Source organism: Neophocaena asiaeorientalis, unplaced genomic scaffold (genome assembly GCF_003031525.2).
Source record: "Neophocaena asiaeorientalis asiaeorientalis breed wild unplaced genomic scaffold, Neophocaena_asiaeorientalis_V1.1 scaffold1, whole genome shotgun sequence".
Classification (NCBI taxonomy): domain Eukaryota; kingdom Metazoa; phylum Chordata; class Mammalia; order Artiodactyla; family Phocoenidae; genus Neophocaena; species Neophocaena asiaeorientalis.
Genome location: NW_020171981.1, coordinates 243,498 through 269,195, shown reverse-complemented (window position 1 = coordinate 269,195; position 25,698 = coordinate 243,498). Strand labels below are relative to the sequence as shown.

Here is a 25,698-nt window from a genome sequence, read left to right as displayed (position 1 = left end):
GCCGCAGGGAACGCTGGGAGATGTAGTCCGCATTTCCTTTCACAAAGAGTGCGGCTCCCGGCCCAAGGGAAAGGGCGGGGCAGGCGAGAAGAGGCCGTGCTTTCCGATTGGCTGAAGGGTCCGCGTCCGTTGGGGCTGGAAAAGGCTGTGAAAGGCTCGAGGCTGTGCTGGGAAACGAGCTTTCCTCAGACTTGAGGCCAGGAGGACAAGCACACGGAAGGGGACGAAGAGTCCAGGGTGTGGCAGAAGACTCTGAAGGGAAGCTAAGGGGGACGGATCCAGTGAGACGTCCGGGGCAACAAACAAGGTTCTGAAAATGGACCGACCCGTGAGGCCAAGATTGGCCTCTCTCAGTGACTTTCAGTTTGGAGCTGTTGCCACAGAGACAATCGAAGACGCTCTGCTCCACTTGGCCCAGCAGAATGAGCAAGCCGTGCAGGAGGCTGCGGGCCGGATGGGCAGCTTCAGGGAGACCCGGATCGTGGGTGGGGATGTAGTCCGGGGAGCTGGGCTTATGGGAGGCTGGGGCACCGCTCTTTGAGGCACCGACCTTGAGATTCAGTGTCCCTTATTCATTCAAATAAGTTTCGTTAGTACCTACTCTTTGCCAGGCGCTGGGGGTACAGTGGGGGTACGCTGGTACTCACCAGCACCCTACCCTTGATTTCAACACGTATAGGGTACTAATTCTCCCTGCTTCCTGGGTTAGAAAGATGAACGAGAGAGCTAGGCCCCGCTTTCAAACCATGTATATAATCTTTGGAGGATATTAGGACAAATCTGCAAATGACTAGGTACAAGTATGGTTCGATAAGTGACATACCAGGTAAAACACGCTTTTATGGGGATTGAAAGGAGAGATGGAGTGAGGTGGGGGTAGGATGAATTAAGGAGTCCTCCAGGCATCGTGGCATTTGAGGTAGACCCTGAAGGAAGGACAACATTTTGGCTGGTGAAGGTGGTGGGTATGGACCGTCTTCCTCCCATCCTTCCTTCTTTCCTTCCTTTTTACCGTATCTCTTTCTCTTTTTTTTTTTGGCCTTGCCGGGCGGCTTGTGGGAGTTCCCGACCCAGGGACTGAACCCAGGCCTCCGCAGTGAAAGCGCCGAATCCTAACCACTAGACCACCAGGGAACTCCCGGGACCATGGTTCTACTAAAAGGGGATAACATGAGTCAAGCTATGGAAATAGGGACATTTTGGGTGAATGTGGGTACCATGTCATCCAGGTTGGCCAGAGCCTGTGGAAGAGTAGTTGAAATCCAGACCAGAAAGTGGTTTGGAGACGTTTCACGTGGAACTTTGAATGCCAAAGTGAGGAGTTTATACCTGACTTAATAGGAAAACAAGAAGGCACTGAGGGTTTTTGTTTTTGTCTTTTTTTTTTTTTTCCATATGGGAGTGATATAACTGTAACTTTTGCCTCAGAAAAAATTATTTTGGCTGTGATGTAAAGGATGGACTGGAGTAGAGAGAGATGGGAGGTAGGAAGACCAGTGGAGTCTTCATGAGTAGTTTTTTAGGTGATAGGGCAGAGGGAATGACAAGGGAGGATGGATTAAAAACATTTCAGAGGTAAAATCTAGGGTTCTGCAATGGATGAATTTTAAGGAGTGAAGAAGGCGAAGATGACTATGCCAAAGGGTTGAGCCTAGAAATATAGTGGTGCCATTAAGAGAAACACACACATACATTAAAATAAATAAAATGGGAGGAAATGTGACTTGTTTGGGAAAGAAAATAGCTTTGGTTTGGGATCTACTGAGTTTCAAGTACTTGTGGGACATCTAGAGGAAGGTTTCTAGCAGGTTGTTTAAAGAGTAAGAAGAGAGGTCAAACTAGAGATAAGGGTTTGGGAGTTCTCTCCAAAATGATACTGTTGAAACTGTGGTACAGGATGAGCTCCTAGAGGGAGAGAAGAGAAGCGGGTCTAGTACAGTTCCTTGGGAGACATTTTGTGTTCAGGAAAGTGGAGTAGGAGGAAGAGTCATGAAGGAAATAGATGGAATGGTTGGGGAGTTAGGAACAGAACCTAGAAACGTTTGGAAGCAAGAGGAGAGTTTCATGGTCAGCAATTTCAGATACTTCACGGATATGAACACCAGGAATGACGATTGCAGAGGGCCATGATATTTAACAATTTGGATGTATTTTCTGACCTTTGAGACAATCATTTCAGCAGGCTGTAAAAAGTAGAAGCCAAATTGCAGAACATTAGGGAGTGAATGATGAAGTGGAAGCAGCAGGTGTAAGCTAGGCTTTCAAGGAATTTCACAGTCATGGAAGCTAGAGAGATAGAGCCCTAGCTTAAGAGAATAGAAGGGGAGGGTCTTTTAGTTAATAGATCTGAGTATGTTTGTACGGAGGTGGAGCCAGTAGCAGGAGAGAGGTGTAACCCTCATCCATCCCACCTAACCAAAACTGTTTTCTTGGCAAATTAAAATGGAAAATAGAAACAATTGCCCAGATGATTCAGATCAAAAACAAAATAAAACCAAACAACTATACACACACACACACAGGAAAACAAAGAAATAAAACCGAAGTTCCAGCAAATAAAAGGACTGGCTAATAACACACATTATGTGTTCTAGGATACTTTGCTTACTTGCTTAAACTAATTATCTTGTTCATTGGACACTGTTAGCAGAGCTTTGGCCTCTGTAATGATAAGGTTTTGCACTTGTAGCTATGTGTAACCTGTGTCAAGTAGATTGTTAAACTGTCTTGTGCTAGCTTAACTTTTATAGATTGTTTTTCCTCTAAGTCACATTTTCTCTGACGACATATGGTAATGGAAATTTGACTATATGTAATTCGTTGCTGATCAATGCTAAAAGTTCCTAGTTCTGCAGGAGCTTTGAGAACGAACGTTTATCCTTGTTTCCACCCTCTAATGATATTGCTAACTAAATAGAATTCTATCTGGGGCTGTTCTTTCAAAGAGAAACACAGGCAGCCTAAAATCTTGCCAAGGTATCTTACCCTTCCCACCTTCCCAATGACTTCCCCCACCCAAGTTGGGCTATGTTCCCTGATTTAGGGGATGTTGCTTCCAAACAAGCCACTTCAGAGTAACAAGCTTGCTCCTGGGGAGAGGCTTAGCCACCACAGATACACCCAACAAACTGGTGGTGGAGAAGTGGTGTCCAGCTGTAAGGTGAATTGTGTTTGTAAAGCAATGGGAGTTCTCCAGTGGGTGGTTACTAAACAAACAGTGTTATAAAGAATATCAAAGCTCCAGGAGGGACCTTTCTGTTCCTATCAACATTCCACTGAAAACAGAATATAGGGGTTAGGGTTTTTATCCATCCAAAATCTCTCTTGAAGCTGGAGGTTCCCAGCATGGTGTAAAGGCCAACTAGACCAGCTGGTTTGTTTGTGTGTAGCTGGCCAAGCCTTTTATCAGCTGAGACCCATAGGAAGGCTCAAGGGGCCCTGAGGGGGCTCAGTAAGCCTTTGTTTTTGCACGCAGTCAGCCTCCTTTTCATGCCTCTCATTTGCCTATTGGCAACAAAGGGAAACAGGTTCAGCTTGGGTTGTTTCCGTCTCATCTTTCTCACCTCCTGACCCTCTTCCCTGGGCCCCATCATGGCTTTTACACGACGCCAAGAGTTCACAGAGTCGTTTTGGTTGCACCTTGTGAATTAAGCTCTTCTTTCCTGTTTTGGCAGAGTTTGTTTTTCTCCTGTCTGAACAATGGTGTCTGGAGAAATCCGTGAGCTACCAGGCTGTAGAAATCCTAGAAAGGTAAAGCCCTGAGCATAAGGCCTTTGTGAGGGGTACCTCTCAGAATGCCTAATGTACCCAGACCTTTAAAAAAAAAATGCTAGTTGCCCCTTACCGTGAGACCTGGTTTGCACCCTCTTTTTCTTGCAAATGTAAAATTTTTTAGCCAGCGATTGATATTGGAGAGGATAAGATGTAACACGGTTTGAAGCACAAACTCCATTTAGTCTGAGTGTGGATTGTTTCCTTTCCCCTTTCCCTTCTTTATAGGTTTATGGTTAAGCAGGCAGAGAACATCTGCAGGCAAGCCACAATCCAGCTGAGAGAGAAGACAGGGCCTCAGAATTGGAGGGCTCTGAAAGAGCGGCTTTTCAACAAGTTTATCCTGCGTCTTGTGTCATGTGTTCAGCTGGCAAGCAAACTTTCCTTCCACTACAAAGTAAGGAGCTGGGGTTGCGCATGGGCACCTGAGTGTTAGACAGAAACCAGCTCATCCAAAGGTGGCTTTGAGAAACCCACTCCTAGGCTAGGTGATACTACTCATGCAGAAATTCCAGAGTGTAATTATGCTTCCTAAGCATACCTCCTAAACACACACACACGGGTCACACAGAAGCAGTTACTAAATAGTCTGAAGTTCTGTTCCCAAAGTATAATTGTTGGACGGATGCCATCATTCATACAGGTCACCTTTCCTCCCCTTGGACTCAAGGACAGTTAAGGTGCCTGAATTGCCAACATACCTATTAGTATTAGAGGCAACCTATTACATTTATAAAGGCTAAAATGTTTCCACATCACTGTGAGATGTCTGTATAGTATCATTTATTCAACAAATAGTTATTGTCTTCTATGGCCAGATGCTGCACTAGGTGCCATGGCTACAAGAGTAAAAATATTGTTTGTGCTCTCAAGGAATTTATTACCTGATGGGAGAAGACACACAGGCTAATAATGTGAGCAAGTGTTCTGATTAGTGTAAATACAGAGGGCTCTGAATAGACCTAATCAGCCTTGGAGAGTCGAGGAAGTGTATTTAGAGAAAATGACTTCTTAGGGGAACAAACAACAGAACATTTATTCATTATCTTCCACCTGTTGTTAACCTCTGTCTCCACTCCCATCTAGAGATAAGCTTCTCTCAGTTCTGCCTTTCTTTGAGATTAATCAAACATTTTTAATAACTCTTTTCTTCTATTAACTTACAGTAATGCATTATTGTTATCCAAGAATGTTTCACTGCCTGTACCCTCTAGTATAAGTTGAATACAAATGGTGAGGGCAGACATCTTTGCTTTTTCACAATCTTAGGGAGAAAGCGTTCAATATTTCACCATTGCAAGTGACGTTAGCTGTAGGATTTTTGGTAATGCACTTTTTAATTTTGGTTGTGCTGGGTCTTAGTTAGTTGTGGCAGGTGGGCTCCTTAGTTGCGGCTCACCAGCTCCTTAGTTGTGGCATACGAACTCTTAGTTGCCACATGCATGTGGGACCTAGTTCCCTACCAGGGATCCAACCCACGTCCCCTACATTGGAAAGCAGATTCTCAACCACTGCGCCACCAGGGAAGTCCCTGGTACTTGCACTTTAACCAATAGAGAAAATGACTTCTTGAAGGGGAGGGTGGGGGAGATGGGTGGATCCTAAGGAAAGAGGGAGAAGAGGTAAGGAGAGCAGCGGGGGTGTTGGGGGTGAGGAGGGAGATCCAGATACAGGAAAGAGCATGTGTAGAGGCTTGGACAGCATGTGGGTTTGGGGAGTGCAAGTAATTCTGTATGACAAGTGTAGAGTGTAAGGGGGAATTACCAAGAGAGAAGATGAGATAAAGGCATGGGCTGGATTGTGAAGGGCTTTGTTTACTATGCCAAGATGTATGACCTCTATTCTGACACCCTGCTCTCCCTTTCACTCTATTTTGGTTTTCTTTGCTCAGATAATCAGCAATGTTACAGTCCTGAATTTCCTCCAGGCTCTAGGGTATCTACACACTAAAGAAGAACTGCTGGAGTCAGAGCTTGATGTTTTGAAGTCCCTGAACTTCCAAATCAATCTGCCTACTCCCCTGGCATACGTGGAGATGCTCTTGGAGGTTTTAGGTACTTTATTAAGTGTGTCGGGCATGTGGGTTGGAGTCTTCCATAGAAGGCAGTAAAAATGTGCCTAGGGGTTTGAGGGCAGTGGGCAGAACCTGCCAATGAGGAACAGCAGGAAGCGCGCACTGACAGGAAAGTAGTTTCCTCTAGTACTTGTCAGGGAGACAAACACCAGTCTCGGCACCTGGCTTCTATTTGGCCTCATTAAGCACTCTCTTATTGTAGCATCAAAGAGTTGACTTTGTGGAGAGGCACGAGGTGAGAGGGGAACAAATACGCTCCAGGTGTATATATACTGTAGCTGGAGATTTTTCTACCTCTCCCTTTGTCCTTTAACATCGACCTCCAGCTACAGAGGTTTCTTACAGTAGAACATAGCAACCAGGAAGCACATTAGCAGCTCAACAGCTTTGTGTCACATGACAACTGAGATTATGATCAGAGCAGAGGTACCTAATGCTCTTTACCATGCGCATACTCCACCTAGGATACAATGGCTGTTTGGTGCCAGCCACACAGCTGTATGCAACCTGCCTGACCCTACTCGACCTAGTCTATCTTCTCCATGAACCTGTATATGAGAGCCTGCTGAGGGCTTCAATCGAGAACTCCACACCCAGTCAGCTGCAAGGGTAAGGCAACTCCTTTATTGTAGGCTCCTTCCAGAAACAGGGAGTCAGTAACATACCACAAGAACCTGGGAAATGGAATTTACCTAGCAAGGCACCCGGTCCACAGATAACCTGCATGGGTTATCTCGATCTAATTAACATCCAATACGTTGTTTGGTTGGATGACTGAGCCCGGTCAGCAAAACCCTAAAGGCTTTTACTTTTAACACTTAAATGACTTCTAGTAATTAACATACATTCATTCCTAGCTCTTCTTTTATAGCTGCTTATAATTTGAGATTACTGAACTGCTTTTATAGCCACTTAGGAAAAAAAGCCAGTCACAGGGTTGCAACTTGGACAAAAGTGTTTGATTACTGTACAGTCAGACTGGTAAAAAGCCTCACAGTTACATTGTTAGGGAGACAGACGGAACAACTAAAGGTCCGTAAGCCATTCAGACAGGAGGCTCATGTTTTAATCCGTTGAGTTGGGGGAGGTTGGAAGAGGGAATCAATTAGCTATTATTTGACCATTTCTTTCCATCTATAAAAATTCCATGATCAACATAAACAACTCATAGTTGAAGTCCCATAACCCTAGGATTTGGAAGATCAAGTGTCATTCTAGCTTCAAAATTAATATGGTTTTAATCACTTAGGGAAAAGTTTATTTCCGTGAAGGAAGACTTCATGCTGTTGGCAGTAGGAATCATTGCAGCAAGTGCTTTCATCCAAAACCATGAGTGTTGGAGCCAGGTATGCACCACTGAGCAGGACCAGCATGGTCAGAATTCATTTAATAGAAAGCATTCTCCCCTCAGTTAAAGGAAAACAGAAGACAAGCTATAAAAGGTAAGGATTAGGATGAATGAGCAGGATTTGGGAGGGAAAAAACTATGGTGGGACTGAAAAATGTTCTCCAGTTTTCCTCTTATGAAATTGGAAATGGAGGCCCAAGTTCAGCTTGTTCATTTCCCATTATGATGATAATCTGCTACTATGTTAAAGTCCAGTAAGTGTATCCTCCCAAATAGAAAAAATGTCAAGACCCAAATATCCCTCTCATATTTCACAAAACTTATCTCCAGCAGAGGGAAATGTCTACCAGAAACTTTCCATGCTAACACTATCAGGGCAAAGGTATCCTAGTGCAATTTGGCCATTGGCAAACGCTGGGATCTGGATTTAATCTTCTCTGTAAGCTCAGAGAAATGAAAAAATTTACATTTGGCTTGAGAAAACAGCCCCAGCAATGTGTCTGTGCACTAACACATGTTTATTTAGTAATGAGAAATCTGTCTCTGTTTCTGAAGGTTGTGGGGCATTTGCAAAGCATCACTGGCATTGCCTTGGAGAGCATTGCTGAACTCTCTTATGCAATCCTGACTCACAGCGTGGGAGCCAGCACTCCAGGTCGACAGCGGACTGTTCCACCCCACCTGGTGGCCGGAGCACTGAGGGCTGCGACTTCTCCAACACATGAGGCAGGCGGAATCCGCCCAAAGTAAACAGCCTTCTGTCACTGCACTCATCTCTCCCTTTCCTTACTTTCATACTCAGCGTACAGAAGTTCCAAGTATCTTCTGAGCTGTGTTTTATATTCCAACTTGATGCTTATTTTTCTGCACCAGAGAAAGAGTTAAGGTGAATAAGCGTGTCCTTTTCGTTGTACCAGACTGAAAATGTCCAAGAGCTGGGACAAGATATTAGAATATGAGTGAAATTCGTTTATTTTTGTTTAACAAGATATTTATGGCTTTCCTTTAACTGTTCATTAAGGGAGAACATCAGACATGGAGATTAGTATTAACCAGGGGCTCAAAAACTGAGACCATCTGGGTGACCTTGACTGAGCATCAAGGAGGTAGCCTTTATTTCCCCTTAAAGTTAAATATCTCTGTTCTGTTACTGAGAGCTACACAAATAGGGCTTTCTCTACAGCTGTCTACTTTTCATTAGAGTCTTTTTAAAAAACACCCATCTCTAAACATGTTTCAGCAGACTTTCCACATACCTGCACTTGAACTCGATTCTCCCAGAATACAAAGTACTCTATTCTAGTTAAAGAAAAACCCAACAGTGCACCTCCGGGCAGTTATCAGACTGCAGTAAATCTTTTATTACAAATAATTAAATCTCTCCATAAGGTCTCAAACAGTATCAAACACATTTTCATATCTCTAACACAGAGCAGAGCAGGCATTCAGTACTAGAACCAAGTGAGAAGTGTTAAATTTCAAGCTTCTGATCACATCACATGGTGACCAAAGCTTACGTGTCATTTTCTCACGTTATCCAACTGTGCATCTCACACATCTTGTAGTCTCAGTGGAGACAAAGGTTTCTATTTCATATTCTAAGTGCAGGAAGTTGAGAGAGATAAAATCCAGTGAAAACACATCAATCTCAATTCAACTCAGTTTAAAAAAAAAAAAGCAAACTTAAATTAGTTGTTTTGCGGGGACAAAGGGAAAGGAAGGCATGGGGTTAAGAGTCAAAACTGTGATAAAGGCCAGTTGCTATACATGGCATGTTGTAGCTCTGGAAAGTATCTGTTATGTTTTAAAATAAAGTGGCTTTTGTGGATTTTTTTTTTCTTTTTTGGTATTGTAAACAGGTGCTGTTTAATAGTACCCGAATTTAATTTAACACTTTTTTTTTTTTTTTTGCAAACAAAACAAAATTTAAAGCCTTTAAGGCAAACAAACCCCTAAGGAAAAAAGCAAGTCATTTGTTATAAAACTGTGAGGATACCCAAGCAAGACCCCACTTAAGATTCGTCAGCATGAACTTGAGAGCTTTTGTCCACTGTTCCTCAGAGTTAAACTGGGTTTTGATGGAATAGGAGCCACCGCTGCCTCCTGTGTCTTCAATCTTGCCTTTCTCCACATCCATCCTGCAAATGAACACAGCAGAACTCATTAGTAACTGAGATCCGAGTTAAGTCAGTTCAGGCAAATGGGCAGGGACTTGATCATGGGACCATTCACGTCATTTTATCTACTAAAGAACTCTTGGCAAGGAATGGTAGTGTATTTTGGATTTGCTTGAAAGCCCAATATCAGGAAGGCTGTCACAAGAGCCTCATTGTCATTGCGGAGTACAGGGACAAGACACACACCCAAACAGATGAGAAGCCTGGAGCAGAGGGTAAGTGACGGTTACAGTACTCCTCACTGTTTTCCTAGGCATTCCTCACTTATGGGGAGAGAAGGGAGGCAGAAGAAAAGAAATGCTTTGTTTTGGGGTGATGGAAGCAGCTCAGCCTTACTGTGTTAACTGAGGTGTCCATCCATCTCTGGGCTCCTCCAAAATTTGATCAAAGGAAGCATTCCTGTATATTTCCAAGGGTGTAAGGGAAAAACCTCCCTGAAACTGGAGAGCAGGCTTGAGCTCTGCAGCAAGAAAATCCCCCACACCATCTAAGTCAACATTCTTTTTCTCCAGGGACCAGGTGGTTACATTCTGTCCTGTTTGCAGTGTTGGATCAGTCTCTGCCCATCAGTGTCAATGTGATCTTACTCCATTTTCTGCTTTCCCACTATATGTACTAGTTTTGCCTCCACTCTACTGTCCCTTCAATTCTGCTCACTCTGGTCCTACTCTAGGTTCATTCAGCACCGGGGGATACTGACCTGTAAGGAAGACAAAAACGTGTCTCGCCTTTCTCAACCTCTTCTTTGAACTGCTGCACACAGTCCAGGAAAGCCACCATTGCATGGTCAAACTTGTTGTCCCAGAAAAACCGCAGCCCCCCAGAACAGTACAATGGCAGCTCCTGCCCGAGAAAAGAGAACTGGCTATAGCTGTGGCCCTAACACAGGTTACCGGAGATTGTTCCCAATCCCATCCATCTCTCAAGTCATGTTATGTCTGTATTCCACTGGCAACAGTAACCTTGGGCAAATAACAATGCACCTAAAACTGTTTCACCATCAGTGGAAATGTATTAAACATCTACCGCACAGTGATGCCTTCCCCGTCCTGGTGCACATATTCTGCTCTGATCTGCCCATATCCCTTCTCAACAAACTGTAAAAATTTAATTTTCTTTACAGGCCCCAAAGAGCTAATCCTGAACTAGACAGGACACTGAACCAGACATTGGCTCAACATGAGATATCTCAGTCTAAGAAAGAAGCTAAATAATGCCATTATCAAAACTAAACCATTTCGTTAGAAGGTAAAAGGATTCTGTATTCCAGTGAAAATGGACCTTCCTGGGTACCTTAGATTTGTCTGTCAGAGACTCCAGATACGAATGGTTTCCATAGGGAACAAGTCGATACCTAAAATGGAGATGCAGACAGAGATGGAAATAGGACTCCTAAAGTGATTACTGGGATGTTATAACCCAGTGATTTTCAGTCTTCAGCTACCCAAGAACCTCTATTATTATTTCCACTCCTCTCTCACCTCCCCACGGGCTCCATGTTTAAAAGGTTTTGTTTCCCAAACAAACTACATTTATTAGATAATTATCTGGGGGCCTTTTATGAATGTATGTCCTGGTTTAGATTTAGAAACAAAAACTGAAAAACAGCTTTAGGAACACTAGGTTATGGAGACAGGAAGTTGGGGACCACTGCTGTGGTCGTGCAGTTCAAGGACTGCTCAATCATTGGAAAGGGACCGTGGTGAGGGGAAAACCAGAAGCAGACAGTCTCCATGGACAGAATACTCCCAGTTCGTTGGGAGCAAGGGCTCTTGCCATAGTGGACAAGAGTACCAGGTAGGAGATACAGATTATATCACAGACACACCACACTCAAGAAAGGACTACATTTCTTACCTCTGAAATTTCAGACCCATCTTATTGGCCAGGGCATGGAGCAGCAACACTGTCTGGCCCCAAGCAGCGTTAATCTCATTCCATTCCACGGGAACACTGGGCAGGCGACCCAGTCTGAAGTTATTGATTGTGCCAAACTGTCCACTGTGCCTACAGAAGAAGGGCAGGGAAAAATACAGATAGAATTTAAGACTTAGCAAATTCCGAAATTTCCTGCTCTCACCTAAAACCTGCCATAAATCTCTCTCCTTATCTCCAGATTCATATACCCAAGTCCTACTTGGTACTTTAAATACATGTCTAAAACGTGAGTCATCTTTCTCCCTGCTGCCCAGACGCCAAAGTAGAAACCTGGGCATCACCCTTGAATGCTCTCTCTCTCTCAGCTCCCTTCCCCCCCACACCACCAAGCTCTGTTGATTCTACCTCCTAAACCTTTTAAATCTGTCCACTTCTCTTCAGACTCAATGCTACGACTCTACCCTCTCCTGTTTAGATTCCTACTGGCAGGTTTCCTTACCAACAGTCTTGCCCTCTTACCCCAAGTCATTTCTCACATTACAGGTAGAGCCATCATGCAGAAATGCAACTGTACTTATGTCACTTTCCTGACTAAAATGCTTCAGTGGCTCCCACTGCCTTTTGGACAAAGTCCATATCCTTAATGAGGCCTACAAGATCCTTTAGGAATTGGTAACGCTCCAGTTTCATATCCTGTCATTCTCTGCTTCACCCTCAATCTCCAGTCACAATAAGCTCCGTTCAGTTCAGCTGGAGGTTACCACTCCCACTTTCCTCTGTTTCTTTGCACGTGATGTTCTCTCTGCCAGGAACAACCCCCCTCCTCTGCAGACTTAGACTCCACATCTCAGCTTAAACATCAACTTCCTCTGGGGGAATCGTTCCATGCAGCCTCCTCAAATTGGGTAAAGTGCCCTTATGTGTTCTCACAGCACCCAGGGTTCACCGTGACCCCACTGTATTACAAGTGCCTGTTACCGAGCCATCTCGCCCAAGCAAAATGTATATTGCTTGCTGTTGCCTTCCTAGTGCTTAGCACAGTGTCACCACACAGTAGATGCTCAAAAGATACCATTTGAAATGGATAAAATGTCAAATCAATGAATAAACAAATGACCCCGGGGGGCAAGAAATCAGCACCAGGCAGATGACCAGATTTTCACGTAGCTGGAGAGCTCCAATCTTTCCCTTTCCTTGGAAGAATGGAAGTCACCAAGCTCTAGAATTCCAATCCCCTGATTGTGCCTATCCCATCACAAGGAGTGAAAGAAACCTAGATGGGGTGAAAATGACACAGACCCCCATTCCGTGGGAGGTGGGCACCCTGGGGTAGCGGCCAGCAGCTAACGTCCAGGTTGTGGTGCTTCCCAGACGCTCCTCACCCTCCAACCCTCATTACCAAATGTGGAAGGTTGCGTTAAAGACGTTGGTTTTCTTCAGCTTGTCCAGCTGCATCTGGGCATAACGCATCTGGTTTTCTACACTCTTCAGCTCATCATCCAGTTCTAGCTGTTGTCGTTTAAATTCACTATATTCCCTTTGATACCTGTGAACAGCCAAGGTGACCATTAAAGGCTGTTTGGGGGCTAAAATTTCTCTCCCACCACCCCCCTTAATGATTTCTTCTAGTGATTATGGTCACTTCTAGTTACAGCATCTTTTACATTTGGCAAATATCCCACTCAAAGGAACATACTTGCCCTACATGTTTTGCCTGGGAGGGACAGAAATGTCTCAAATTCCAGCTGCCCATATGGAAAACGGGGAGGAAAACAGGACTCTCCCAAACCAGGACCAGACACCTCTTGGATTTCTGATCTTTTCCAGTCCAGAAACAAAGTGAGTTAGTCAATGGTGGTTTCTTCCCCGAATTGGCCATAATTGCGCGTCTATCACTTCACCTCTACATCCTTATTGACTTTTAAATGGTTAGTATACATCATTTCTAATGGAACTTGTTACACTATCCCATGAAAAAATTAACTTTGTTCAATGTCTTTCACTTCCCCATCCGTAGTTACTGTGGACACTGTCTCCTCCACTAGACAGAGGGTTCTCTCAGGTCAAGAGCACCAATGAAATTTTTCAGCTGGAAAAGAACGGAGGCCAACAGGCTCATCTTTCCAGAGGAGGAGGCCGGGTTCAGTGGCTGACTCACCCAAATGAGCCCAGGCCCCTACAGGACAGAGCTGTGCCTAGAGGCCTGGTTCTCGGCTCTCTATTTAACCAACGCTTGTGCCACTTAATCATGCTGACCCTTCATACGTAATCCTCCCCACCAACCTCTAGAAACAGGGCCTGGAAACAATATACAGGATCCAGAGCAGACATGCTGCTGAATGACAGCTCACTGCTGTTTACAAACTAATCAGACACATTCAGCTGGAAGCCACTTCCACTTCTGGAGCCTTGAGGACAGGAAGATAGAAGAACAGGGTGATCACTCACTGAGCTTCCTCCTGATCCAACCTCTCAGCCTCAGCCTGGACCTTCTCGAGATTTTCTGCCACTATCTGACGGTTCTTTTCCACATCTTCCAGCTCTTGGATCAGCCTCTCCTCCTCTAATGCCAGCTCCTTTAGCTCCATCTGGAGCTGCTCGCTGTCATCTTCATTCATTTGCTCTAAGATTTCCAAGCAGCGTCTGCCAAGGACACAGGCAGGGAATGCTTACCAGAGGGAACCTGTTATTCCTTTTATCTGAGTGAAGCACAGCCCTTGGGTAAGGGCCACGCAGCCCCAGAGCAGTGAGAGCTCTAAGATTCAGAGCTCCATTCCCGGGCCCAGGCTCTGGAGGTACTCACTTGTAGTTCTGACACTCGTTTTCAGTGACGTTGAGCTGAGTGTCCAGCTGGTCTAAAAGAGTATCTGTGCATTCCTCACACAGTGGGTGATCCACATCTGTCTGGCCTGACATGATGTCGAAAAGGTCCCCAGTGACCTGGAAGTGTGGGAGAGTCAGGGTAGGGCCTACCCCATGCTACCTGCCCAGACACCCCCTCTACCAGCCAGGCCCACTGCCTGACAGCAGCATGAGGCAGACTTGCCTTCAGCCTTCGGCTGAGGTTCTCCATGGTGCCGCCGTCGGATGCCTCCCCGATCAGAGTGAAGCTGTTGGCACTTTCTGTAGACATCATCCTGCAGACAGCCCCCCGCCCACGGGCCACATGAGGGAGCAGAGAGGCCTCCTCCACCTACTGCAGTACCAGTGGCAGAGACTCTCAAGCACCGGCTGAGGGGCCTCAAGGCACATACCCACTCCTAGCCCGACTGACCTCCCAAGGGTACCTCTCTCCCAAGGGAAGGCCATGCTGGTCTTCCACAGGGACATTCAGCACGAAGGTTGGCCTGGACGGACTAAGGGGGGAGACGGGGCATCAAAAACTGATATGTGTGTGTCTATAGTAGAAAAGGAAGGAGAATCAGGAAAGGCCATTTCTTAATATTACTACCCCTTGCCAGCCACCTTCACGTGCATCAATAACTAAGAACCTGAACATCTAACAACATTTGCTATCTTAAAACTTTTCAAGGGCCCACCTCTTTTATTAGTCAATCACGCTCTCAACTTCTCTCAGTTCCTCATCATGAGAGATATTGTCCCTTCCCACTGTGTGAACGGCTACAGGAAAAACTCCATCAGCACTGGAGAGTGATGGGCCAGGTATAAGGGAATATGTCTTTTCTGGAAGAGCCAAAAGGCTACGTGATGATCCATCGTCATCACCTGGCTCCAGGTCTCAATTCTGGGTTTAATTAAAATTCTACTGGCCTTTGGCAAGGAACAGGGGGCTGAGGAGTAGTAGGCACCTGGCTGGGGGGATGAATCTGCGAGAGACACCATCCTGGCGAGTTTCAATAAATGGCTCCTGGGGAGGAAATAAGAGAGCATTAGAATCCTGGCAGCTTAGAGGTGGAGTCTGTTTCCCCAGTGGCCTCAGAACTATTTGGCTTTACCCTTGACTGATAACCACAAGACTTGAGAAACCACAGAGACTTAAGAAATGGGTGTTATATAGCCAATCCTTGGATACTTGTACTAAGAAAGGACCCTTGGTACAGACAAACCCCAAGTCCCATTTGATTTTTTGTGGGGAACAGCGTTTCCTAACTATGTTATACTCTGTTATATTTGCATTTACCAGTCACGGTAGGGGAGAGAATGCCCTGAATCATGGCACAAGGAAAAAGCCAGAGCAGACTGCAATGAAGTTTACCATGGCATAGAACAAAGTAGATACTTTATGTTTTCCATACTTTGATATAATTTATATGTGATCAAAATCTTATGACATTGATCTCTGACAATGACAATTATCACTCATGTTATCACGTTTAAAAAAATTACACATTCTCTAACACTGACAACCCTTTCTAGCTAGTGTAATCACACAATTCAATGTCCAAACCAAGATACTTTTGAGACTAGAGAGGAGTGGATATTAATAATTAGCTAGGACAACACCAGGTGAACCAGGAATGCCCTGGGATGACCTGTGCATCCAGGTCATCCCATCTCCCACCTATAATGGCTTATAATTCCACTTCAAATAAAGAAGAGCCTCTCTTCACATTTTTTTTTTTTTTTTTGGCGGTACGCAGGCCTCTCACTGTTGTGGCCTCTCCCGTTGCAGAGCACAGGCTCCGGACACGCAGGCTCAGCGGCCCTGGCTCACGGGCCCAGCCGCTCTGCGGCATGTGGGATCCTCCCGGACCGGGGCACGAACCCGTGTCCCCTGCATCGGCAGGCGGACTCTCAACCACTGCGCCACCAGGGAAGCCCCTCTCTTCACATTTTTGAATGGATGTCTCATTCAGCAACCCTGTGACCTCAGGTGCAACTTCTGTGTCTCCAATGATCCACAGTGGCCTGGCCATGCAGAATGTCTCAAGTTAACCAGAAATTCAAAACATCTGGGGGCTCTAAGAGCACCAAGTGCCCTGCAGAAATCCACTTCGCATTCCAGTGTTTTCATACCTCTCCTGAGTTAGCCTCTTCCTCCTGGGTCTCTCCTGGTTTCACCTGGGCTGTGGCAAGTAATGGAGCTAAGAGCAAGGAAAATATCGAAGCTTTCAGAAAGAGTCTTCTCAAAGCAGAAGCATGTATGACAGTATAAGAATCAGAAATATCCTCCACCTTTTTCTTAAAGTACAATTTATACAAAGAAGAATCTGTTGTCTTTTTTCCCTTACACCCATTAAATCGGATTAAGGGATTGTTAAATTTTTTCCAGTATAATGGTACGATTATGTCTTTAAAGACACACCTTACCTTTCAAAAATACTTACTAAAATATTTATGGTATTTATATGTTTCGGATTTGCTTCTAAATAATTTGGGGTTGGAGGGGAATGGATGGGGCTATAGATGAAAACATGGTTAAATATGGATGGATAATTTTTTTAATTAATTAATTTTTGGCTGTGTTGGGTCTTCGTTGCTGTGTGTGGGCTTTCTCTAGTTGCGGCAACCGGGGACGATTCTTTGCTGTGGCGCACGGGCTTCTCATTGCAGTGGCTTCTCTTGTTGCGGTGCACGGGCTCTAGGCACGTGGGCTTCAGTAGCTGTTGCACGTGGGCTCAGCAGTTGTGGTTCGCAGGCTCTAGAGCGCAGGCTCAGTAGTTGTGGCGCACGGGCTGTCGCTCCGTGGCATGTGGGACTGCCCAGACCAGGGCTCGAACCCGTGTTCCCTACATTGGCAGGTGGATCCTTAACCACTGAGCCACCAGGGAAGTTCCTGTATGGATAACTGTTGAAGCTCAGTGATGAGTACACGGGGCTTCATCATAAACTTTGAAGTTTTCCATAACAAAAGTTAATATCCCCTTTCCCTCAGAATAAGTGGGAAGGAACATGAGAGAACTTTCTGGGAAGATGAAAGCTTTCTACATCACAATGGAGATCTAAGTTACACGAGTGCATACATCTGTCAAAAACATACAGCTAAGGGGAATTTCCTGGCGGTCCAGTGGTTAGGACTCTGTGCTCTCACTGCCAAGGGCCCAGATTCAATCCCTGGTTGGGGAACTAAAATCCCACATCCCACAGGCTGCGTGGCATAGCTAAAAAAAAAAAGCTAAGATTTGTAATGTATAAATCTTGACAATTAGGGACTTCCCTGGTGGTCCAGTGGTTAAGACTCCGCACTTCCACTGCAGTGGGCACGGGTTCCAGCCCTGGTTGGGGTACTAACATCCCACATGCTGCACGGCGTGGCCAAAACCCAAAAAACTTGACAATTAAAAATTGTCAATTCATGACAATTTACCTTAAAAAAAAGGAAGTAAAGAGCAAAGTAATTGAGTGGAGATGGGAGGTGAATGGAGGTATAGAGAAAACAAGAATGGCAGGATGTAGCTAATTGTTGAAGCTGGATGATGGATACAAGGGAGTTCACTATGCTATTCTCCTGACTGCATGTTTGAAATTTTTCATAATAAAGTTTAAAATATATTAAAGAGATAATTCCCCTCAGAAAATAAAAATCAGGTATTAATAATAATAGTTAATATTTATTGAGTACTTTTCCCCAGTATATTCTTAAGTATTTATGGTCTTTGTCATATTTGATCCTTACAACTTCCTTGAGATTGTTTTACATTTTACAGATAAAGAAAACCAAGAGACCAGGGTCAAGAGACGTGAAGTAACTTGCAAAAAGTCATTCAGCTAGTAAATGACAGGATTTAAATCTAAGTAGGCTGACTCTAGACCCATGAGCTTATTTTAACTGTCTATTCAGTCTTTTCTTTTTTTCTAGCTTCATCTCACTTCTTGGGACTTTGAGACTCTGTTCCTCTACTTATCAGCTGTTGGCCACTGGGTGAGTCACTTAACCTCTCTAAGCCTCAATTCCTCATGGATAAAATGATAATTTTACTACTACTCCATAGGCGAGTATAACTGTAGTACTCCATAGGGGTTAAAAGTAATGCATGTAATGCACTTGGTATATGGCAAGTCCTCAACAATTGCCGTTTATTTTTAAATGTACCTATTCCTTTACTCTGAAACAACAGAAGCAGAAAACTAAGGACCTTTCCTTGCTATAGAAAACTCTCAGAAGCACACAGTGTCAAAATTCTATGTTCTCGATAAGAAAACAAGAAGCCAGAGAGACTACGCGACTTCTGAGGCTCACAAGGCGTGTCTGTGGCAGGCTATGTGCAGTCTTTAAGACCTTCATCTCCAAAGCTGCCCACTTTCAACGATCTTGACCACCCTCTTTCTAAGGGTCTCGCTGACCTGTGAGCTCCTGGATGGTGACACGGTCCAGGATCTTGAAGCTCGTGTCCAGTTTCAGGGGCTGGCTGCAGCGCTGACACACGAAGCTCACCTGCATGGTGCTGCTGGATGTCTTAGACCCCTCCATCCCTGCGGCGGTGGAAAGGAGCCGATGTTAAAGAGAATCGGCGGCCTTGAACCCCCGGCCCGGGGCTACCACCAGCCTTACTATTATGGTGAAAGGGTAAAATCTCCGCCCGCACCGTTCCCTGTAGGAGCGGTAGGATACCAGGCAGACCTTCTTCCGGGGTAGCCCCGGCAAAGGCAGTTTACAGTTCAAAGTCAGGGAGGGTCTGCAATAGGGGCCATGAGGGTTCCCAGGTTCCCTTCTAAGGTAGCGGTTCAGCCCCCGACGCTCTTCATCTCGGGACCCGGAGCCCGCCACCCTGGTCCGGCCTACCGCGGGGGCACTGTGGCCTCGGGTCTGTCCGGGCGCGGGGCCTCCGGCACTGCCATCGCCCAGCCTTCAGCTACTTCCCGATCGGCCAGCGGAGGACTTCCGCCATGACCGGACGTGACGTCACGACGGCTGCAGCTGCTCTGGGAGTCAATCCCGGTCCACTCGCTTCCGTCTGGCTGCCACCTCTAGAGGCTGAACTGGGAATTGCGGCAGGCGTCGGCCGGCGGGCTGATGTTGCGAGGGCAAGTGGAAGGACCGAGTTGGGGGGGAGTCAGGACACTCTCCCGTATTTTAATGCAGTGACTTTTCTTCAGATTTGTCACTTCTGAGCGGAGCCACTTTCATTATTCACTGCTGTGTCAGTTTTTAAAATTTCTCGTTGGGAGAGCTGGGCGCCCTAGAGAGTGGTAGACACACTTGGAGGGGAAAGTGAGGAGGTAAACTTTATTTTTTCATTTTAGATTTTAAAATTTCAATTATAATTAGGGAAAGCCGAACACTTCAGATATTGAAACGTATTATGAAATTATAAAGCTAAACCATTTTTGTCTTGGTGCAGGAATATCAGTGGAACAGACTAGAGTTCAAAAATAGACCAAGTATACAGGGGGACTTAGTATGTGATAAAGCTAGTATTTCAAATCAGTGGGGAAATAAACTACTTAATAAGTGATGGGTGGGGCCAAAGAGCCATGTAAATGGTGGTGAGCTGAATCTTCTACTTCACTTTTTGAAGTTAGTCACAAATTTCAGTGTCAAAAATACAATGATTAAAGGTACTAGATGAAAGCATGAGTGAATATTTTTTATAATCTTGAAGTAGAGAAGGTCTGTCTAAGCATGACATGAAAATCAGAAGCTGAAAAGGAAAATACTGAATTGTACTCAAAAATTAAAACTTTCTGAACTATCAAAGACACTGTAAAAAAATGTTATGAAAGAAAAATATGGAAAATAGTTGCAGCTCATAAGAAAGAAGGTAAATTTTCTTAATATACAGAAGTCTATTCAATCAATAAAAATACCGATAGGCCAGTAATGAAATGGGCAAAGAATATGAAAAAGCTCACAGAAAAACAAATGGTTGATTGACAAAATTAAAAGGTATTTCATTTTACTTGTACTTAAGTCAGTGAAAATCAAACAAGTCAGGCAGCATTTCTCATTTATGAGATCATAAAGGCTGAACCAGTTGATAACATCGAGTGTTGATGAGCAGTTGGGGAACTCCATGCGTAAACTAGCATAATCTTTTTGGAGGTCAGTTTGGGAATGTCTTTCAAAAATTTTAATGTTCATAGTCTTTGATTCATAAAATTTCTTTCTAGGAATTGTCCTCATAGATATGCAAGTGATCAAATATAGATGTACAAGAAAGTTCACGGCTAAATTTCCTTCAGTAATAGGGATTGTTTAAATAAATTATGGTATTGTTCAATCAGCAGAATACTATGCAACCATTAGAAAGAATGAAGTAACTTGCTTTTTACTTGGTTCATTTGACTACTTTGAGAATGGTCTGAAGGAGGGCAAGGGTAGAAGCAGGGAGACCAGTTGGGAGGTTTTGCATGAATTGAGGCAAGAGATGATTATCAATTGACATAAGAAAAGTTATAGGCAGTAAACATGATACGATTCCATTTGTACAGAAAACAACGTAACATATGTGGTATATAACATGACACGTTAAATGTTATGTTATATGAAATGATGTACAGCAAGCAGTGTCCTTCACTGAACAACGGGACAGACTTCTACTTCATACAAGTTTGTATTGTTAGATTTTTTTTTATCAATAAGCCTATAATTCATTTACAGCAAAATTAAACTTTTTACAGAAAAAAAATGTAACAATACAGGAAGTTAGGGAGTTAGGGCAATAGTGTCAGGAAATTACCCATAATCTCACCACACTATAATTTTTTTTTTTTTTTCACACTATAATTTTTATGTTTTCCATTATGATGTTTTTTTTTCCCTGTGTATTTTAACAAGGTTGTATTTATGTTTGTAATCTATATGCAGTTTTTGTATCCTGCTTTTAAACTTTAACATTATATAATAAATATTTTCCCATGTTGCTATACAGTTTTTGTAATTGTCATTCTCGTGACTGCATCACACTGCATCAAATGCGCTACCTTAATGTGTTTCTTAGTTGCTGGAAATTTCCATTGCTTCCAGTTTGGGTGATTACAATAATGCTGCAGTGAAGAGCTTACTGTTTCCTAATGATAGAACCTCACAACTGGGATTACTGAGTTTGGCTATTTCAGGTCTCTTGATTAACGTTAGCAATCGTTTTCCAAAGTGGTTGCACATAATTATATTCTACCTCCGGTAATGTATGAGAGAGCGTATTTCACGATGCCTTGGCCAGTATTAGATATCATATAGTTGAGGAACGAGGGCAAAAAAATGGCACTTCCTTGTTATTTTAGTTGATATATCATTGGTTACTTGTAAATATTGACCCTTTTGTGAAGGTTTTCCTCTTTTGTGAAATTCGTTTGTGTCCTTTGCTCGTTTGTCTATTAGGTTCTTAGTATTTTTCTCAGTATGTTTCATTAATTTGTATGAATGGTCTGTTTAACTAAGGTGTTTTCCAGATGTGCAGACGTTTTATGTCTTTATGAATTCAAATCTGCTTTTTTTCTTGATGACTTATATTGCTTAGAAAGTTGTTCCCACTTCCAGAAGTGACTTTCCTATTAATATATTAAATGTGTACGATCCTCCTATAATTAGCATCACATGTAATATGTGGGACTAGATTGATTTTCTCCTGGTATTGCTAATTAGAGATGGTCTTTACAACCCTTATTCCTCTTGGATCTTTCAGCATGAGACCCCCTCTAGAGGAGATGGGTGGAATCATCCTCAAAGAATTTTCACCTAGGCCTCGTGTGGTGGATTCATAGTCCTACATTTCTTCCTGTGTGGCTGCCACTAACACCATCTCAGAAAGGCGGGGAGACGTAAAGGGCTTCTGGAGAGGTAGGGCCTATAGAGATGACAACTGTGCGTTTGGAAGTCTGTCTTTGTCATTTACCAACCCTGACCTTGAGCAAGTTATTCAACCACTCTGTACCTTGTTTTCATATTTGTAAAATGAGATTAATAGGGAATTCCCTGGTGGTCCAGTGGTTAGGACTCCATGCTTCCACTTCAGGAGACATGGGTTTGATCCTTGGTTGGGGAACCAAGATCCCACATGCTGCGTGGCACGGCCAAAAAAAAGAGAAAAGATTAAAATAAGAATAATAGTGTACATCACATAGGGTAGTGTGATGATTAAATGAACTAATAATATGAAGCACAAAGAACAATGTCCGGCACGTAGTAAACTCTCCGTGTGCTCTGCTGCTTAGAGAATATATGACAATCAGTATGTGTCGTGCCTGAGGGATTGTGAATAATCAACATATTGTCATCGATTCAACAAATATTTATTGAAGACCTGCTATGTGCCAGTCACTCGTCTAGGTCTGGGAGGATACACTGGTGAACTGCTCTAATAGTTTATATTCTTGAGCAGAGAATTTGACCATAAACATGTAAACAAATGAATAAGGTGATTTCAGATAATGGTAGGTGTTATGAGTTGAATTGCATTCTCCCAGGAGATGTTGAAGTCCTAACCCCCAGTACCTGTGAGTGGGACCTTGTTTGGAAATAGGGTCTTTGCAGATGATCAAGTTAATGAGGTCATTAAGTCATTAATCCAGTATGACTGGTTGTCCTTATAATAAGGGGCAATTTGGACACAAAGGTGGACATGAACAGAGGGAAGACATGTGAAGAGACACAGGGAGAAGATGGTTGTCTCCAGGCCAAGGAACACCTGAGACTCCCAGGAGCACCCATTTGGATGTTGTGGACATGAATTTAAAATAAGACCAGTCATCAGTGATCATGTTTGATTCATAAGCACCCAGGAATGAATAGTTTGTTAAATGCAGCGGTGCCCTCAGCAATTGTTCACTGAATAAATAAACAAATGAGTGCACATTACATAAAACACTTGGATAAGGGAGGAGAAAGGGAAATAAAAAAGGAATGTGTATCTGTCTTCTTACAACCCTACTTGAAGAAGACAAAATACAATTATTTGAGAACAGAGCCATATTTCAACAAGCAGAAACACATTAAGTTTTCAAGCTGAAGTTATCAATTCTGAAAGAAATGCAGGGTAATGGCACACTTAAAATAGGATGTAGTTAATTTGGGAAAGCATTCCTGAAGTTAAGTTCCAGATCAGAGTTGAAAAGTTACTAGGGACAAGTGTAACAGAAAGCAGGGGGAAAAGGGGGAAAACCGTTAGATGTTAATACACAAGATGGGTAGTATGGGCTATGTTGTATGTGGTCTTGAATAAGTGGAGAAGAACTTTGAGTCTGAAAATGGGGCTGATAATAATTATATAGTTTAAGGTAAGCATGAGGCAAGTTCATGCTGAGCATGAACAGGTGCTTGTCTGATAATGGCTGTTTATCTAGTGCCTGCCTTGTACCCAGGCACTGTACTAGCTCTTTTATATATATGTGATTTCCAGTACTCTTAACAGCCCTACAAAATTGCATACTATTTGTTAATAATAATTGAAATTCCATTTTACAGACGAGGGAACTGAGACTCAGCATTCCAGTAATTTTCCCAAAATATCACAGTTAGTAAGGAGCTGAGGTGGGATTTGAAGGCAGGTTTCTCTGATTCCAGAGGCCATAGTCAGTCACACTTCATTTAACTGTGTATTCCCACCACCTCCCTTGCTCTTTTTTTTTTTTTTTTTAAATAAATTTATTTATTTTTGGCTGCGTTGGGTCTTCGTTGCTGCGCACAGGCTTCCTCCAGTTGCGAAGAGCAGGGGCCACTCCTCTTTGCGGTGCGCTAGGCTTCTAATTGCGGTGGCTTCTCTTGTTGGGGAGCATGGGCTCTAGGCACGCGGGCCCTGTAGTTGTGGCTCATGGGCTCTAGAGCGCAGCCTCAGTAGTTGTGGCGCACAGGCTTTGTTGCTCCGTGGCATGTGGGATCTTCCTGGACCACGGCTTGAACCCATCTCCCCTGCATTGGCAGGCGGATTCCCAACCACTGCGCCACAGGGAAGTCCCTCCCTTGCTCTTAACACAGAGGTGTGCTCAAGATAAAATGTAAATCAGATGACCTGCCTTTGTACTTAATCCAAATTGTTTCCTAACAACCCTCCCCAGCCCACTCCCACCCCCAACTAACTAACTAGTCTTTCAATTTCTTCAACGGAGACTTCCCTGGTGGTCCAGAAGTTAATACTCCACGCTTCCACTGCAGGAGTCACGGGTTTGATCCCTGGTGGCAGTGCAGCCAATAAATAAATAAATAAATATGCTCTTTAAAAAAATTTCTTCAACTGGACAACCACTTTCCTTCCCCAGGGCATTTCCTTGTGCTGCACCCACACCTTTGAAGGCTCTTCCCCTCACTCTTCCCAAGCTAACCCTTTTAGCCTGTCACTTCATCTGAGAGGCCTTTCTTGGCCATTTTAACTAAAATAGACCCCTGGCATTCTCTATGTCAGTCATTTTTCCCCTAACATTTATCAGATTTTGCAATTATGTTGTCAGTTTACTTTCTGGTGTCTTTCCCAAGTATTAAGTCCCAGGAGACCAGAGAACTTGAGTCTTGTTTACCTTTGATTTCCCAGAACTGTGCTGTTCAATGCAGGAGCCACTAACCACATATGGTCACTGAGTACTGCAAATGTGGTTCCTCTGAACTGAGATGTGCAAGTAAGTGTAAAATTCATACTGGATTTCAAAGACTTGGTATGAGAAAAGAATGTACAAGATCTCATTAATATTTTTTATATTGATTACATGATGAAATGATAATATTTGGTTAAACTGGGTTAAATATATGATTAAAACTAATTTCACCTGTTTCACTTTTTAATGTGGCTGCTAGAAGATTTTAACTTACATAAGTGACACATTATTTCTAGCCTCTGAGACACTGCTGTCTCAGAGCCTAGTCCATTTTAGAGCGAAATAACCAATGTTAAGAGACCATGAGTGGGTGAATTAAGGGTTAGAGACTCTGCCTTCCAGGAGGAAAATGGATACAGCATTGCCCTAGAAGTTAGGAGATCTGAGTTCTGGTCTTGGATTTTCTGGAAACACTGTGTAGCCTTGGACAAGCACTACCGGCCTCCAGACATCAATTTGCCCATCCATCAGGCAGTTGATCACGGAGGTGAAAGTATATGAGATTAAGTGGCTACATGGCAGAGAAAGGTTGGGAAGCCTGGTTCAACAGGACTTGTCTTCTGTTAGGCTCCAGCCTAACACTAGAGCTCCGGCCAAGAGGAGGAGGCGGCAGATATCACAGACTAGACGCCCCAAACCCAGTGCGGGGACCGTCGGCTTCCTCAGGTCGAGGCGCGACGGCGTCACTGGGGCGCGACGGCGTCGTCGGTCGGGTCCCCGCTCGAGGCGGTAGCGGCTCCGAAGGTCCCTTCGGAGAAGGCGAGTGCCGGGATAACAGAGAAGCAAGTAATCCCCGAGTCTCTTTGAGCCTCAGATCTCACTAAACCACCCTTGGCCGCACTCCCTTTTATTTCACCCGTAGAGCGCAGAGGAGCCGGGAAATAAGAATGTCCGGAGCCGAACCTCAGCGCGGCTGCGCAGAGCTTGTGCGCATCCTCGCCGAAATCCCGGCGGTTGTCTGTGACGTAACTTCCGGCGTGAGCGGCGAAAGCCGGGAGGGCGAGCGAGAGAGGGAGCAGGCAGCA

General features: G+C 44.1%; 2 protein-coding genes across 4 annotated transcripts; one reads left to right on the top strand and one right to left on the bottom strand.

Moving 5' to 3' along the window:
* Positions 1-175: 175 nt before the first annotated feature.
* CNTD1 (cyclin N-terminal domain containing 1) lies at positions 176-7,962 on the top strand. 2 transcript variants are annotated; one of them, XM_024744616.1, is made up of 7 exons: positions 176-485; positions 3,675-3,750; positions 4,000-4,168; positions 5,663-5,825; positions 6,310-6,454; positions 7,095-7,191; positions 7,749-7,962. In XM_024744616.1, exons 1-7 carry the CDS (start codon positions 317-319, stop codon positions 7,941-7,943), a joined length of 1,014 nt encoding a protein of 337 aa, XP_024600384.1. In that variant the 5' UTR covers positions 176-316; the 3' UTR covers positions 7,944-7,962. The 2 variants fall into 2 exon arrangements, with proteins under 2 accessions (XP_024600384.1, XP_024600391.1); XM_024744623.1 differs by having other exon boundaries at positions 7,095-7,287; positions 7,749-7,828.
* A 559-nt stretch (positions 7,963-8,521) lies between these two features.
* BECN1 (beclin 1) lies at positions 8,522-19,036 on the bottom strand. 2 transcript variants are annotated; one of them, XM_024744595.1, is made up of 13 exons: positions 18,933-19,036; positions 18,494-18,622; positions 16,226-16,293; positions 15,058-15,116; positions 14,536-14,604; positions 14,295-14,385; positions 14,052-14,188; positions 13,697-13,891; positions 12,648-12,794; positions 11,228-11,377; positions 10,664-10,724; positions 10,071-10,213; positions 8,522-9,331 (listed from the first exon to the last, which is right to left on the bottom strand). In XM_024744595.1, the coding sequence occupies exons 2-13, from the start codon at positions 18,618-18,620 to the stop codon at positions 9,163-9,165; spliced, it is 1,416 nt and encodes a 471-aa protein (XP_024600363.1). In that variant the 5' UTR covers positions 18,621-18,622; positions 18,933-19,036; the 3' UTR covers positions 8,522-9,162. The 2 variants fall into 2 exon arrangements, with proteins under 2 accessions (XP_024600363.1, XP_024600373.1); XM_024744605.1 differs by lacking the exon at positions 14,536-14,604.
* Between the last annotated feature and the right edge of the window lie 6,662 nt (positions 19,037-25,698).